This window comes from Rhagoletis pomonella, unplaced genomic scaffold (assembly GCF_013731165.1).
Source record: "Rhagoletis pomonella isolate Grant_MI unplaced genomic scaffold, Rhpom_1.0 Rhpom_scaffold_00003, whole genome shotgun sequence".
NCBI lineage: Eukaryota > Metazoa > Arthropoda > Insecta > Diptera > Tephritidae > Rhagoletis > Rhagoletis pomonella.
In genome coordinates, this window is record NW_023458557.1 from 371761 (window position 1) to 389282 (window position 17522).

Sequence of the window (17522 nt, forward strand, 5' to 3'; positions counted from 1 at the left end):
AATTTCGGGCACCTGCTGCAGACGTTCAAAGGATGGTTATCGGCTAACAAAAATCTCGATATATAAAAGGGACGTGGAACCTCCCATACAAACCGAATATTTCACACTCCATATCTCTGGAAATGTTCATGGTAGAGTTCTGGAACTCGGTATGGAGATATATGAAATCCATCGCATGCTCTTGGAGAAAAATTGGAGCTATCGGAAAAGGGGGCGTGGCACCTCCCATACAAACCGAATATTCCTACTGCATATCTCGGGAAGTGTTCATGGTAGTGATGGAACTTGGTATTGGTGCATATGAAATCAATTGCTTAGTCTTGGAGAAACATTGGACCTTTTGAAAAAGGGGGCGTGGCACCTCCCTTGCAAATCGAATTTTTCATGCTACATATCTCTGGAAGTGTTTATGGTGGAGTATTGGAACTTGGTATGGGGATATATGAAATCCATCGCATACTCTTGTAGAAAAATTGGAGCTATCGAAAAAGGGGGCGTGGCACCTCCCATACAAAGCGAATTTTTCATACTGAATATCTCTGGAAATGTTCATGAAATAGGGATGTTACTTGGTATGGAGATATACATATGAAATCCATCGCATACTCTTGGAGTAAAATTTGAGCTATTGGAAAAGGGGGTGTGGCACCTCCCATACAAACCGAATTTTTCATACTGCATATCTCTGGAAATGTTCATAGTAGAGTACTGGAACTTGGTGTGGAGATATATAAAATAAATCGCATACTCTTGCAGAAAAATTGGAGCTATTGGAAAAGAGGGCGTGGTACCTCCCATAAAACTCGAATATTTCATACTGCATATTTCTGGAAGCGTTCATGGTAAAATTTTTGCACTTGGTACGGAAATATATGAAATCAATCACATACTCATGGAGAACAATTGGAGTTATTGGAAAAGGGGCGTGGCACCTCCTACACAAACCGAATTTTTCATACTGTAAATCTCTGGAAATGTTCATGGTAGAGTACTGGAACTTGGTATGGAGATATATGAAATCAATCGCATACTCATGAAGAAAAATTCGAACTATCTGAAAATGGGGCGAGGCACTTTATACGGGCGTGGCACCTCCCATACAAGTCGAATTTTTCTTATTCCATATTTTTAGAATTGTTCTTGGTAGAGTACTGGAACTTGAGATATATGAAAATAATCGGATAGTCATGGAGAAAATATGAAGCTATTGGAAAAGGGGGCGTAGCACCTACCACAAAAGCCGAATTTCATACTGCATATCTCTGGAAGTGTACATGGTACAGTACTGGAACACTTCGTATGGAGATATATGAAATCCAAAATGGGCTCTTTGAAAAGAGGGCGTAGCAAAGTACAAACAAACTGACTTTTACTTATCTTTGAATGTGTATATTAAGGCGGGTCGAAAATCTATTTTTTCTCAAATCCCTTGGTAATAATGAAAATATATTGTATCATGAAGTCAACAACGAGCCTGCAAAATATTTTTTTTTTAAATTGTAAAAGCCCGCGCATCGACCGCCAAGTGACCCACAGCACACTAGTCGAATAAGATCAATTCTTGTTAAAAATTCTGGGTTCAGCAAAAAGGTTTGGTGCATATTATTAGATAATGAATCCGTTAGCGCAAAAAATGAAGTCAATTATCATTTCTCGCAGCCCTTTAGCTTATCGTTAATCTCAAAGTTATCTTTTTCAATAAAAGTTTAATTGTTCTCTTGATAATTCCACTGGCCTATAGTCAAAACATGTAAAGAACAGCATTAATATTGCTGGCGTGCATTTAGGTCGCTGGTTCCAAATATTCTAATCTTTTTTTAATATTAGCTATACGTTGCGAATTTTTGCAAATTTAGGAACAATTTCGGTAGCCAAGTCCATGGTCCCTTTAATATTATATAAGCATCCGAAAACATTAAAACGTTGGAAATAAATCTCGTCTCACTTTTTTGTATTTTTCACTTGGTTGCTGAAGTAATGAAGAATTGAAAATTCATAAAGAAAAATTATAGTTTTTGTAAGTTTTATCTTAATATCTTAAAAACTTCTAGACTTATTGAAAAATGATATATGTACGCACGTTTAATTTAATAACCTTTAATTTGATATATCGTCCTGCTTATAACAATTAACGCATTCCATAGATATTACAAGCCAAAAATTCATGTTCAAAATGCATATACTTTGATTCAATTGCGCGGGCTAAAGATAAGTTTTAAATTAATCTTCCATGGCCAATAGCAATTGGCTTAGCCATTAGACATCATAATATTACTATTACAATACGGTCAATGCCTTTTATTTTTCCCCATACAAAATCGACCCAGCCTAGTGTATATAATTCTTCTGTACGTATATTTGTGAGTGAAATCCTAAATGGCTGCAGGGATTTTAACAAAGTTTTGTGTGTGTGTTTGAGTGGGTCTCTGGATAGTTCAGTTTCACAATTTAATCCGCCAGTTGGCGCTGGAGTTGAGTTATTACTAAAAACCTTTTTTATTACCTTCCTTTTATTATCTCGGGATGTAACTATGTAATATTAATGCGCCTAAAAGATGCAGCGATTTTTATTCTCAAGTTACATACCTGATGACAGTACGAATGGCAATTATAATAGGGAGGTTTTAGTTTTTTAAACTATAATTTTATTATAATCCGATTTGGCGAATATTCAAAACATGTATTGGAAACGGTAAAGGCAGTCCAGTTGAAAAAAAGCTGCCAAGTGGTGCTGAGGTCGAGTTATTGCTAAAAATCTACAAGTCAGAAAAGGTGCCGAGAATGTCAGACTAAATCGACCTGTTGCACCATTGAGTATATCGAACTCTCGACTCAATGGATGTAATTTGCCAATATTATTATGCGTTAAAGCGTCATTCGGAGACACCAGGGTTGAGTTGTGCAGTGGTAAATCTCAAATTACCACTTGTCGCAATACCTTAAAAGCCAGTTTCATGAAAGCAATTTAATGAAAATTTATTTTTTACAGAAGACAGAAAAAAATCAGTTTTCACTTAAATTGCTTTCGTGAAACTGGAAAACTCCAAAAGCCGCTTCATCAGATGTTTTCATTGTCCATACCTCCGCAAGCACAGGCATGATGAGTGACTTGTAGATTGTGATCTTTGTACGACGAGAGAGGACTTTACTTCTCAATTGCCTACTCAGTCCAAAGTAACACTTGTTGGCAAGAGTGATTCTCCGTTGGATTTCAAGGCTGACATTATTATTGTCATCAAAGTATTAGATGTTTCAAATAGAAACTGCCAGAAACACCGCACCGATTTGAAATCGTATGATTGGCAGAACATGCTGATTGTTATATTAGGTTTTTTGTCTAGCTAGATTATCTGCTTTTTCGAGCTGAACTATGCAATACGTAATTAAGAATACAAAATTTCTCCTCTGAAATTTAAGTTAAGATATAATCCTATATTAAAAAGATAACTTTTCCGTCTGCAACCCGGATTTATTGATTATTTTTGATAAATAGAGGAGAAACGTCAAATACAAAAGATAAACAACAATGAAGGCCGCTAAGAAAAAACGAGCGATTGATTTGTTTATTTTAAAATGTGATGAAAATCGAACTATTGTGCATGGTTACATATCCTTCAGCTTCCCGAGTGGCCCCGTAAGGCTTCATTGTTGCAAAATTTTGTGACACACGTTTCAAAACTCGTTTTCTTTTCTGACATCAATAAATCGAAAAACTGGGTAGATGGTGAACTAAATAATTCGAAAATATAAATCAGTTACCATGAGGAAACCTGTTAAATCATATGAAAAACGTCGAATTCTAGTGAAATCTTTTAACTTTGGGAGACCAGGATATTTGGCAAGGCTCTGAGGAAATCGCCAACGCCTCTGATACTAATTCCAGTTTTTCTACTGATGTGGACAGCCAAACGATGGATAAATGGAGAAATATTTACAGCTACCCCGTATACCCAGACAAAAAGATCCTTTCATTTGGTGGAATCATAGACGGCCGCTGTTGTTGTAATTGTTGTAGCGGCTACAACAACCCCGCCCAGATCGGCTAGTATCTCAGTCGTTATCGTCAAACTCAACTAACGGAAGACGCAAGAAGCGTACAGTCTCTATAGGGTATGTCCATAGGGACAAAGACGTTAGTTGTGTAGGGTTTTCCGGGCATGCGAAGAGATGTTACGAGTCGTGGGGTGTCTCTCCGCATGCCGGACACGAGCGAAGTTGGGCTATTGTGGTCCTCTATGAACCTCTGGACTTCGTCAGACGGCCGCTGTGGCGAGCGGCTAGCAGTGCGTGCCAACATTCCGCAGGCCTGGGTTTAAGCCCGATTCAACCCAACATAAAAAAAACACGAACAAAAAAATTTTTTTTTTTCTAATAGCGGTCGCCCCTCGACAGGCAATGGCAACCCTCCGAGTGTATTTCTGCCATGAAAACAGCTTCTCATAAAAATACAATCGCCGTTCGGAGTCGGCGTAAAATTGTAGGTCCCTCCCCTTGTTTGACAACATCAATGCGCACTCCACAAATCAGAGGAGAAGCCCGGCCAAACTCTAACAAATGTTTGAGCACCAATTCTATTATTATTATTATAGTCGCTTAGAATTTCCTAGTTTGTTTACTTTGGCAATGAATTATCTCTGCGAACCACCTTCATCAGTGAACTCAAAAAGAGTGTTTAGTGCATCGGGTAGCATTTATGTTGAAAATAGAAATGCGTTTTTGACCGGTAATGCGAAAATGCTTCTTTTCATAATGAAAAATAAATAAATTTTTAACTCTTAATTACGAATTAGAATACTATTAAATTGATTATGAAAATGTAGAATAAAAAATCTGAACTAGATTTTTAAATGGAATCTTCTATAATCGAAATCCGGAAATCCGGCCAGATTTTAAGCAGTATTCGGCGGGATAGTCGCCGATTTTTGTCCGCAGGAATCTGGTCACTGTATGTATAAATGAGTTTGTGAAAGGGGATTGGCACGTCCCATATTCGTGGAAATTTTTATCAGCTATAACTTCGGAACCATATATCACATGAAATGGAAATTAGGTAAGCAACATATCTACAGTAGGTGCTTCATTCCGGCGACAGCCGGTTCTAAGTACCGGAATGACTCATGTTTACCCGACCAAGGGCGGTTGTTTCGGCGATCTAGCCCCTTTTATACATATACCTGCTGCGTGTGCCAGAGACGACTACACCACAACTCCACCTCCGTCAGATGCAACACTTGCAATGGGTGGAGCCATCTCTGAGTTTGCTCACGCCTTACAACTCATAGGCAGTGGACCATCGCGTACGTGACCCCTTGCTGCGAAAATCGAGCTGCCTCCACGGCACAACAGGCTCCGCCTGAGCAACTCATAACAAACACAAACGCACCACAACACAATACAACACCACTGACAACATACCACACCACCCATACAACTGCACCACCACCCGCACGCCACCGCCAACAACTCCTTGTTCCTGCGACAATCTGCACGGTGTGTCAGTCCAGGATATTCCGTAATCTCCAACTGCGACGCCGCCCACTATCACCACAGGGCAACAGCCTCAGCAGCAGCAACACAGCATGCGGCGACCCGGCAACACACGTCACTAACACTCCACATCCCAATAAGTCTCCCTATGCACACGAAGATTTTACAATTTAACTGTAACGGACCTCAGAGCAAGATCGAGCAGATAACAGAGTTCATGGGTCGGCACAGAATATTAATAGCTGCGGTCCAAGAGACGAAGCTGTACGTCAATTCAACATTGTTGAATTGCGCCGGATACAACGTACACCGTCGAGATCGCGAGCGATATAATGGTAGTGGCCTATCATTCATCACGCACCACACCGTGCAGTATCGTCTTATCGAAGCAGACATCGACCGCAGGGATACCATCCTAGAATGTCAGAGTATTGCTATCCGGTCAGGCGATGTCGGCAGGATATCACCCTGAAATAGGTGCGCTCCTCAGAGGTGAAAACCGTATGGTAGTTGGTGACTTCAATGCACAACACGATCTTTGGCATTCAAGCCCGTCAAACGATCGTAGGGGAACACAATTGGATGAGCAGATAGACGATTCGATATTCTGCACAAAGAACGACGACGCACCCACCAGGATTATGGGCAGCTGCTGTAGCTCGCCAGACCTAACAATAGTCTGTGCTGGTCTGATAAACAGCATATCTTGGCGACCTGTGCTGACTTTAGCATCAGACCATCTGCCCATAATCATCTCACTACCCACACCAACCGACGTTCACGTAGGTGACGTAAATTCCGCAGGGTTGTCACTACTGCTGCAGGCCGCTTCGTCCCAGCGAGATGTGTCTCGCACCCGCCGAATTTTCCTGCTGAAGCGGCTGTCCTGGCCAATGAGCGCGACAACCTTTGTCAGGCCGATCCCGGAAATCCCCGTATCAGGGATCTAAACTCGGAGATTCGGTAACTTGTGAACGTACATATGCGGGAGAAATGGGAAGAGCATCTGAGGACCTGCAAATTCGCCTCTGGTGTGAGTATGCTTTGGTCAACCGTGAGGTCATTGTCCAACCCGACGAAGCGTGACGACAGAGTTGAAATAGACTTCGGTGACCATGCTTCGTCGGACCGGTAGCGATGCGCGAGCTAGTTTAGCCGGCAGTTCATTTTGCATCCTCCGGTGGATAAAGCCAACGTCGGGTGACCAGAAGGCTGCACAAACTGCCAGACCTAGTGCGCCTCTTGTTTTCACCAGATATCGGGATGAAATTTTGCACAAATTATGTCTGAATGACTAACAACTTCTGCTCATAAAATGGGCAGGATCGAATAGCGGCCACGCCTTCCAACCATATAATTAAAAATCGTTAAATTTTTCGTCAATTTCTGGTACATTTTTTAAGCACTTGCGCACGGTTATAGATACCTGGATACTTAAAACTTTTTTAACTATTTGGGATGAATTAAAAATAGAAAGTCCGTTATGTATATACTGTATTGACGCCGGATCCGAATCAGCCACCTAGCCTAGGAGGTATATTGGCCAAACTGAATTCAAATTCGGATTCTGCGGGTCGAATTACATAACCATAGGTAGGTCCGGTCAAATGCAGATCACACAAATTTTTTTTTGTGTGCCGGTGTTATTAGTGCGAGAGCTTCTTCAGGCGAAATACCTTTAGGACTCTTCTTTGCCAATATGACCTTCTTAATAGCAGTACCTCTTTCTGGAGAAGCGCTTAAAAACTCATTAAGTAGCGTAGCTGAAGATCTCATTTTTAGTTCAGTGGCCAAAAAGAAATACATCTGGTTCGATAATTTTCGAAAGCTCATTAGCTTTCTTCATTTAACTTTTTGGCAACAATCTTCAAAACTTTTAGCTGGTCTACCAGCAGAAAATGTCGGCTTACCAAACTTCGAACACAGAAATTGTGACTAGTCTATTTCAAATTCGAGCCAATCTTTATTTGCAGTAACAAACCGCTCTCTTTTTCGGAAAACTTTTGTCCACTTTAGGTCCTAATTCTGAATTAACTTCGCACGTATGATTTCAATTTAACAAATTTGATTCTCTCACTAGATCATAAACTGATATTCCCTGGTACAAAATCCATTATTCCATCAAGTCTTTCATTTTTAGGGGTAGACAGCCAAAAATCTAAAATTTCCTGTCTTGAAATTTTAGGAGTCATTTTGAAAATTAAAAATAAATGTAAGGGTGCCGCAGCTAGCCGCAGAATTTTTTTGTGGATTCTATTAGTTTATACATCAATTGAGAGAATAAGTATAGTACGTGATCTATATTCCGCCATATAAGAAAGATTTCTTGTACAAAAACAAAAAAAATTTATAATAAGGTACTCACCAAAGAGATTAAAACTTTATCAGCTCCAAAAAAATAATAATTTTTACATTTCCTGAATTTTCTTACTTAAAATAATGACGGAGAAAGAAATGAAGTTAAAACAAAGTTTCTTTAAACAAGTTATTGAGCCTTAAAAATACTCAGTTTTCGTTGCACGCACAATTTCATTTTTCACTTATTGCTTACTATGACTTTTGGATACCGTTATGTTTATATGTAGCCAAATTTTTTCAAACAAAGTTGTATTTACTCTTAAGTAGACAATTTGATAAAAAAATTAGTGAAAAATTACAAACAAAAAATTTAATTTAATTACCCTAGCTTTGCACATTGGACCACTGTGCAGCGGCGAGGTAAGGGTAGCCATCGGGAAGGCGAAAGCCTACAAAGTCATTGGACCCGACGGAATTTCCATGTTGATGCTGAAAAATTTGGGTCCTGCGGGAGCAGCGTACCTAATTAGGTCCTCAATCTGTCAATGGCCACTCTCGTCATTCCAGACATCTGGAAGATGGGGAGTGGTCCCACTGCTCAAACCGGGGAAACCAGCCAACAAAGGAGTCTTATCGTCCTATAACACTCCTTTCCCCGGTAGCGAAGACACTAAGAGGCCTTGCTAATTCCGTATTTTACAAACCGGCTGACCCCAGCGAAGCATCAGCATGGGTTCCGTAAATTGCACAGCACAACAACAGCACTTAACGCCATAAATACCCAGATAACTTGTGGCCTAAACCGAAAGTGCCCCTGTGAAAGAACCATTCTAGCAGCGCTGGACCTGTCTAAGGCGTTCAACACTGTCAGCCATTCAACGCTACTAGAAGACATAGAGGCCTCTCTCCCACAGGGACTCAAACGGTGGTTGTTGTTGTTGTAGCAGCAGTAGTCAACCCCCGGGGTTTCGTCATGGGTCGTCTTCGTCCTCTGACTCGACAAGCCTGAGGCCGAGAAAGCGGGCGGCGTCGATAGGCGCGGTCCATAGCAGGGTTGTTGCGAATATTCGCATTCGCATTCGCAACCGCGGAACTTCCGCGTTTTAACATTCGCATTCGCAATAATCAATGCGGAGCTTTTGCGAATGCGAATATTGTGCAAGTGCATTGATAAAACGTATATCTGGCAAACAAAAAATTTTAGCAAACATTTTTTTGCCTGTGGAGATGCTACGTTAAGACTGTCCCCTACGTCGACCTGCTTTCGAAATTTAAAGTCAAAGAGTAAGATAATAGTAGGTATTTCCAGCGGAAATATTCAACGGCTGGCTATAAAGAGTCGACTATTTGCGCGTTAAAAGATTACCTTTAACCCTAGAGAGATAACCTACGTCTGAGAGACGTATGCCTTTTTAATTTTTCGCTCTCCCTCTCTCGAATGTTTTAGCACCACGTTGCTGTTTTTATTTTTCTCAGTCGTCTACAGTAGCTTGCCGGTGGTGGTTATTTTGTTGTGGTAAGTTCGATACTCTTTGAGTTTTGGCGATCGCATACGTCTCGGAGACGTATGGTTAGCTTTTGTGTGACTTTTACACTCAATTTGAATAAATTTGTTTTGATCGTGATTTCGTTTTTTCATCAGTTAAACCAAGAACAATGGCCCGAAATGGATGCTTAAATGACACTGAAATAAGTACGTATTTGCAAGGTTTATCGGACGATCCGGAATCATCTGATAACAGTGAAACAGAAAATGAATTATTTGAAGATGATGTTCAGAGCGATGTCGAAGATGAGGAAATCGCCAGTGAAGATCCTGATATCAACACAGCTTTATTGGAGGACCAAGTTACAGGATTTTCCAATTGTGTTTCTTCTTCAGATAGCCGTATTCTTACGTTTTCTGAACCTACTATTAGAAGCAAAAGTAAGTACTGCTGGACAACGTCGAAAGGTAAAAACGTTGGCAGAGTTTCTTTATCCAACATTGTTCGAACGGCAAGAGGTCCTACTAGACAATGTAAATCATTGCTTGAGCCCCTTTCCTGCTTCAATGCATTTTTTACCGACGATATTATTCTGGAAATTGTAAAATGGACAAATGTGGAAATATCCCTGAAACGTAAAGATGAATGACGACAGCAACTTATAGGGATACAAGTGAACACGAACTCCGCGTTCTGATTGGAATTCTCGTTTTGACAGCTGCGTTAAAAGATAACCATCTGGCAACCGATGAAATATTTGATAATACCTACAGTGGAACGCTATATACTTCAGCTATGAGTCGCGATAGGTTTAAATTTTTGATTCGATGCCTGCGAATGGATGACAAAGCATTGCGACCTTCTCTTCAACCTAATGACCGGTTTTTGCCTGTCAGAAAAGTGTGGGATATGTTCATTGAACAATGCCAAACCAGTTACACACCGGGGTCGCATACCACAATTGACGAACAGTTGCTGGGTTTTCGTGGCCGATGTCCATTTAAGATGTACATTCCCAATAAACCAAATAAATATGGGATCAAAATTGTAATGATTTGCGACAGTGCCACAAAATATATGTTCAATGCCATTCCATACCTAGGCAAATCGACTAATACTAACAACGTCCCTTTGGGGGAATATTACGTGAAGGAATTATCCAAACCAATACATGGGACTTTTCGCAATATTACTTGTGACAACTGGTTTACGTCAGTTCCACTGGCAAAGAACTTGTTAAAAGAGCCGTACAAATTGACTTTGGTGGGAACTATAAGGTCCAATAAACGTGAAATTCCGGAATTAATGAAAAATTCACGATCGCGAGAGGTTGGAAGTGCCAGATTTTGTTATGATGGACCTTTAACGCTTTTGTCCTATAAACCAAAGCCTTCTAAAATGGTGTTCATGCTGTCATCCTGCAACGAAAAAGGCAGTATCGATGAAAGTAGTGGTAAGCCAGACATGATTTTGTATTATAACCAAACAAAAGGAGGAGTCGACACGCTCGACCAAATGTGTTCAATAATGTCGTGCTCAAGGAAAAATAACCGTTGGCCTATGGCAATATCTTACGGACTGCTCAACATAGCTTTTGTAAATTCATACGTTATTTATTGCCACAACCTGCAGTCTCGAAACCAAAAACCGTCTGGTCGAAGAAACTTTATGAAAACTTTATCCAGTTCGTTGACATCGCCATGGATGGAAAGGCGCTTGGAGGCCCCTAGTTTGAGTAACGCTTTGAAGCGAAATATAAAAAATGCATTGCCTCAACAGGTTGAAAGAGACAATAATGGAGGCAGAGAAGAACCTGAACCAAAGAAAAAAAGATACTGTTCCTATTGCCCCTCAAAAATAAGGCGTATGTCTAAAATGGTGTGTGTAAAATGTACTAAGCCTATATGCGGGGAACATATAAATGAAGTGTGCAAAACTTGTACCTGATTTGACCATACTTAATATTTTTTTTTATTTATCTTAAATGTTATATCTAAATAAGCTTAAAAAGCGAAAGAAATGTGTTCATTTTAGTTTTTAAGAAAACGGCAGTTCCTTTTACAAAATACTTGTTTTTTTTTGTTTATTTTATAAGAATACTGAAAATGTGATTTTTTCTTACATAATAAAAAAAAGTTTCTCCAAAAATGCATTTAAAAAATAAGGAAATATATAAAGAACCAACGTCAGTACAAAAAGGTAAAAAATATTTCCAAAAATATTGTCACCATAAAGAAAAACTATGATACGTCCCACAGACGTATGGTTATCTTCTCCGTAACTTCCAATAGGGTTATCTCTCTAGGGTTAATTAGGTAAGAATTATGAAGCTATTGAATATTATTTGTCAAAGGTCTGTTGAAAAAACTGGATGCATCGTTTGTGTTTTCTTAAGTTACGTGTTTCCTTTATTAGTCTTTCAGCTCGAAAACAAAAACATTTATTTTAATTTTGTGTAAATTGTCAAAATTAGCACGCATCGAAATAAAGATGAAATGATTAGGGTACTCACAGTTCTATATTATCTACTGTGTTAATTTTGCCACCTGGTAACTTTAAAACATTTTACCATGTGGTAACTTTATTTGTTGTTGGTTCCCATACTAATTAGAGATAACACTTTTGGGCAAAATTACTAGACTTTGTCTCATGTTTATGTTCTGTGTTAAACTGGCATCTATCGCTGCTTGTACATACATACATGAATTTCGCTTTGGGCGCAGCGCTGCTTGTACATAAGTTTCTCTTTGCGCCTGCCTGGAGCTGGCAAAGGTTATTTTATTTTTTATTTTTGCGCTGTGCTAGCTGAGTATAAAAAAGAGAAGAGAGAATAGAGAGAAATATGTATGTGGTTTGTTGATGCTCTCTAAACACAAACGCGTGAAAGGCAAACGGTCTAGCAATGCGTGGTATTGTTGATCAACTTAATACTTTATTTAAACATAAGGGTTGCTCACAGTTGGAGTGTGTTATCTTGTTAAAGTTGCCACCTTTTAACTTTAGAAGTAAACTGTGAATACCCTAGATATGTAAATAAGTCGACAGCCAAGTTCACAAATTAAATAAGAATTAATTCAAGGTGAATTTTTTATCTATTGAGGAGTGGGACTTGGCATGTAATATATCGTTATTATGGTATGGAAAGGGCTCAACTCACATCGTCGCTGAAATACAAAAAGACGTAACTAAAAATCCAAAATTAACTATTTGATTGATTATGATGCATTTCCTCGAATCATAAGTCCCCACATCGTTTAAGGCAATACAAAAATTTATTAGTTGTGGTTTCTTGCATTTCAGCGACTATGCGAAATAGTATTAACGATACATATGTTGAAAACTTGCGTTCATTCGCCGCAAAAAAATATATCACAACACATTGAGCGCATGGAATGGAGCAACAAAACGGATTTGATGGCTTATGGTACCGACAGCGGTGAGTAATTAATTGAGACTGACTGCAACTAGGAAAAGCCGAGCTCAGCTAACTAATAAAAAAAAAAACTAGTTTCAAGGTATTCATTACAGGAGAACCTTTCCAAGAAGTCACCCGGGAACTAAGCAAATCTGACACCTTTATCGTCCGTGATTCCATAAATAATAAATTCTAAAAAATTAACGGTAATTCGTAGCCACTTCAAATTTGCACATTATCAGACTAAAATTTAAGGGGCTAAAAAACTGTGTACTCAAAAAAATTCTTACACTTCCGAGAAAAAAGTTGGAAATTTATGTGAAAATTTGTTGCACTTTTTTGTAGCTTTCTACAAATTATTAACCTTGGGTTTGTATCAGATTTGTCTGAGAATGAACAATATTTTAATTGAAAATTCTTAAAAGTTAATAAATAAACATAAGTGACACACAATATCACTTTGAAATGGCGTGCTATAGATATGACCGATACTGTATGTACATACATACATATATTTTTCTCTGCACGATTCATTTCGTTTGTTGTTTCGTCTGTAACTACTAAACAACTGTAGTGTACTATCGCCAAAGTGAACTCAGCCGTTTTGTTTTCGTATTGTACCGAACTGTTGAAGTAATAAACGAAACGAAGTAGTAACGTAGAATATAGTTTATTTTCGTACACTGACCTAAATCCCTTAATGTACTCACCAAAATTATTTCTTAAAAATATTTGACATCCGCATTCGCATTCGCATCCGCGAATGTTAGCTTTTAAACATCCGCATCCGCATTCGCATCCGCAGATGTCTAGAATTTTACATTCGCAACATCACTGGTCCATAGTGCTTCTGGTGTCAGATTCGTGGGGTTAGAGGCGCATGCGAAGAGGTGTTGGGCGTTGTGTGGACCTTGTGGAGCAGGGCGTTATTGGGGTGATTTCCACGGTGATATCGCACGAGTAACTGCTTCGATAGCAACGTGCTGTGGTCTTTCGCCGCCAGCATCTGGCTTTCTTGGTGAAGGTGATGCTCGGACGACATGAGATGGCAGCCTGTAGCCGTGCGTAGAACTGCATTCTGGCATGTTTGTAGGATTGTCCACTGTATATCGCTGGTACCTGCCGTCCACACTGGCGATCTTTTCGCATGTGGCTGAACGTGAACATGGCATGGAACAAACAAAAGTTGCCGTTCCTGTTCGCAGCATATAACACAGAGAATATTGTTTTGAGTTTTATCTTCAGTTAAAATTTCTGCATTATCATCACTGGTTTCACCATATCCGAAATGTGGATTTCGTTTACGAAGACGAAGCGAACATGTGGTACGAAGTAGTGATATAAAAAATATGTAAAATTGTACCTACTCTCAGACTTCTAAATTTGAACGTATACTCGGTACAAGCAGGTGGGAAGAACGGCGCAATAAACAGGTGAAGTAATGAAACAGATTTCTCGCTTTATTTTCTGACATTCGGCTGTCTTATAGTCACATTTTATAGGCATGTTTTCAAATAAGGCAGTGTCAAAATATTTCTTCTCACTCTGATATTACTTCACCTGGTATAATTCCACCATGGGTGGGGGGCATGCAATAACACCATACGCTATAATTCCCATTACTTGGACATTAAAAAGCAGTTTCAGAAGTGAACTAGTGTCATTTTATTATTATATTTTTTTCTAAACGGTTATAATGACAGCAGTGCATAATTGCGAAAGGAGGGGAGGGGGCGGGGGGGCGCGGCGCGGGGTGGCGCGGGGCGGCGCACGAACGCGGACCGCCGCGACGCTGGACACTTTCAAAATTGTATACTTACAAATCCGTCCCTTAAACCTTTTTCATGTACTACTTTTTGTCAAATGTGACTGGGTGACTACCTACATATGTGCACTATTTTGCTTTATTACTCAATTGTTAAGTTTAAAAGTTGGTCTTATTGCTCAACGAGAAATGAAATAAATCAAATTTGTGTTATTTCACATTAAATTGGGAAATATTATTATTTCGTTTGTTTGAACCCGCGATGCTGTTAAACGAAAAATGTTCATTCATAATGAATAAAACTCCATCCGAAATAAGCATTCTACCGGAGCTATACTAAACCAGCTAAGGGAATAGGCAGCTAAACGGAATGTACCATAGTAGACTCATTTTAATTTATAAATTGTATCGTTACCTTAATCCACCTAATATTAATAATGAAACAAGATATGTAGTACAGAAAATTATGACAAATATATAGTAGTTGAAGGACAATAAAGCTAAAAGTATGGTTCATAAAGATGCCTTAATTTAAACAAAAAGAAAATTGTTTGACTCCTTTAATTTATTAATGCTGAACTGAATATTTGTACTACTGTTTTATATTTTGATTTGTTTACCCCGTCGGGTGCCCTGCTGGTACATACATATTATGTACATATTAAAATTTATGTACGTAGCATTAATACCATACGACTTTTTCGCAATTAACAGGCAATGCGAGCGTTTTTATTGTTTTCCCTAATGTGCAGCGCCATACAAGAAGAAAAGCTGTACTGTATTCGTATATTTATGTAACTATTTTATCCATTTGAAATTTTAGAGCTTACCTTTTGGAATGCTGGATAAAGGTGGCAACAAACAAAATGTGTGATAACTGTCATCACACCCGTCACAGAGAAGCATTGATTCCTCTACGTCGCCGCGATTACATATGTGGCAAATATATTTCAATAAGGGATCAACTATTTGAGGATCAGGTGCTTTTTTTTGTGCCGTTGCATTTGCTAAAGCTGTTCCAGAAGCTTGACTTCGTACCTCAATTACTGAGGTAGAAGTGCCGGCAGCATTAAAGCAATGTAATAGATCCCGATTAAAATCCTCTTTCGTTTCGACCTTCATATTGTTACGCGATGCACTTCCCAAACCGCAATTGGCACTTGAATTAGCAAAGCGCTTAGAGCGTCGGGCATTATTTTCATTTGGGGGTGCGATCTGTTGACGTGTTGGTATTTCGTGAGCTTTATAATCAGTGCCGTCTTCGAGCTTTACCGCATCGACGCTAGTAGCTGCTCCAATTCCACCTCCTAGTACTTTACCTGATGTATAAACCTCAAATGGATGAAGTATGCGTTCATAATGAGCCTTCAATGTTGCACCGACGCTTTTGCTCGATGGATACGACATACGATTTGCTACTTTTGCCCATTTGCGTTCTTTAGTTGTCTGTTCCATCCCACCCTCTTCTTGTACAATGCGATGTAAGGTATACAAGTCTAAAGCTTTGCGTTCAACCATTGGTATTTTAAGTGAAGAACCCTGAAGTTCCCAAAATTTGGCAATTTGATCTAAAAAATTAAGCTTCACTCGAGTCTTTGCTTCCAATTCGTTAAGGCGTTGCACTCGAGGAGTGAACTTCAACTTGTCTACGTCCACGGCGAATGGTGGAGACCATGATTCTGGTGGCAAGATTTTTGCAATACCACATTTCTCAGCAATGGGTCGAATCTTATTGATATAAGCCAGCGGGTTCTTGAACTCTTCTTGCGTGGGACGAAAAACGGGACACTCAACCGGAGTATCGAAGTGGAATTCTTCTGTCTTATTCAAGTTAAAAGTACTGGAGCTGTGAGGCTGCAGATGTGCTGCCGGTTTCCCACGACCGCGATCATTCATTGGATGAGGACAACTATTATGGTACTTTTTGGCTGATCCAGTTATGGAATTTGTACCGCTGCAGTGGTTTGTACTTTGTTTATCTTCACTATAATTAATCCCTGTGGCTGAAGCTCCAGTGCCGGTACTATTGGTTGCACAATCATTTTTATTGAAATCTGAGGAATTAGTGTTGCGATCGGGAGCATTAGAGCAACCGCCGCTTTTTTTTCCTGAATCACCACTCCCCATATTTCCTCCTGTCGACGTTCTAGTACGCAATCGTCTAGCCGTCGGTGAGTTAACACTGACTCCACAAGTTGATGAAGATGCAGCGGAAACACAAGTCCCTTCTGTTGCAATAGTTTTGGTCGACATGACTTTCAATTGATCTGGTGGCTTAGTGCTATATAAGATCATAGTAAGAGAGATAAAAGAGGAATTTATTGTTATATATTATTTCATACTACATATCGCACACCGTTATCAAAAGGAGCACAACTCAAAATTCAACGTTTGTCAGAAAATGCGAAAAACTATTTCTTATATAATACTGTACGGCAAAATCAACTTTTTTTTCTCGGCATTGGACCAAACCAATTTTTTGTAAGAGCTTGAGTCATAGGTAAAAAAGTAATTTCTCCGTTTTTCGAAGTTAGCCTCCGAAATCGAGATATGGGCCTTCGATATAGGACCTTTGGTAAAAAATTATATTTAATTATTGCATATAAATAACTAAAAACCTAAAAATATAGACGTAGTCCTCCTTTTGCTCTTATTTAAATGGTATATAACTTTTTTTGTGCAAACTTATAATACAGGTGCTATAAGGGGTCAAAGTTCAAAGATTTTTAAAAAATGTATATCGTTGTACAAGAAAGGGGGGTTTTCTTTCGATATGCATATTTGTATACTTCGTATATAAAAATTTTAGAAAAAACACATTTAAATGCAAAAATACCTTTTTTTATATAAAAAAAAAACAGTTTAAACAAAAAAGTTACTAACCGATTTTTAAAAAAATTGGGATCGTTGTTAAGACGATTAAATCCCCTTTCTTCTGATATGCACATTTGTATACTTCGTATATAAAAATTTGAGAAAAAACACATTTAAAGGAAAAAATACTTTTTATAAAAAAATATTTAAAAAAAAAACATTACTAACCAATTTTTAAAAGGCTGGTACCGTTGTA

General features: G+C 38.9%; 1 protein-coding gene across 1 annotated transcript in view; it reads right to left on the reverse strand.

Moving 5' to 3' along the window:
• LOC118734970 (lysine-specific demethylase lid) overlaps positions 1-16756 on the reverse strand; it is a 149317-nt gene extending 132561 nt beyond the window's left edge. Inside the window, exon 1 of the mRNA XM_036464563.1 lies at positions 15283-16756. Coding sequence (XP_036320456.1) covers positions 15283-16747 — 1465 coding nt within the window. The 5' untranslated portion in view covers positions 16748-16756. The remainder of the gene's footprint in view (positions 1-15282) is intronic.
• Between the last annotated feature and the right edge of the window lie 766 nt (positions 16757-17522).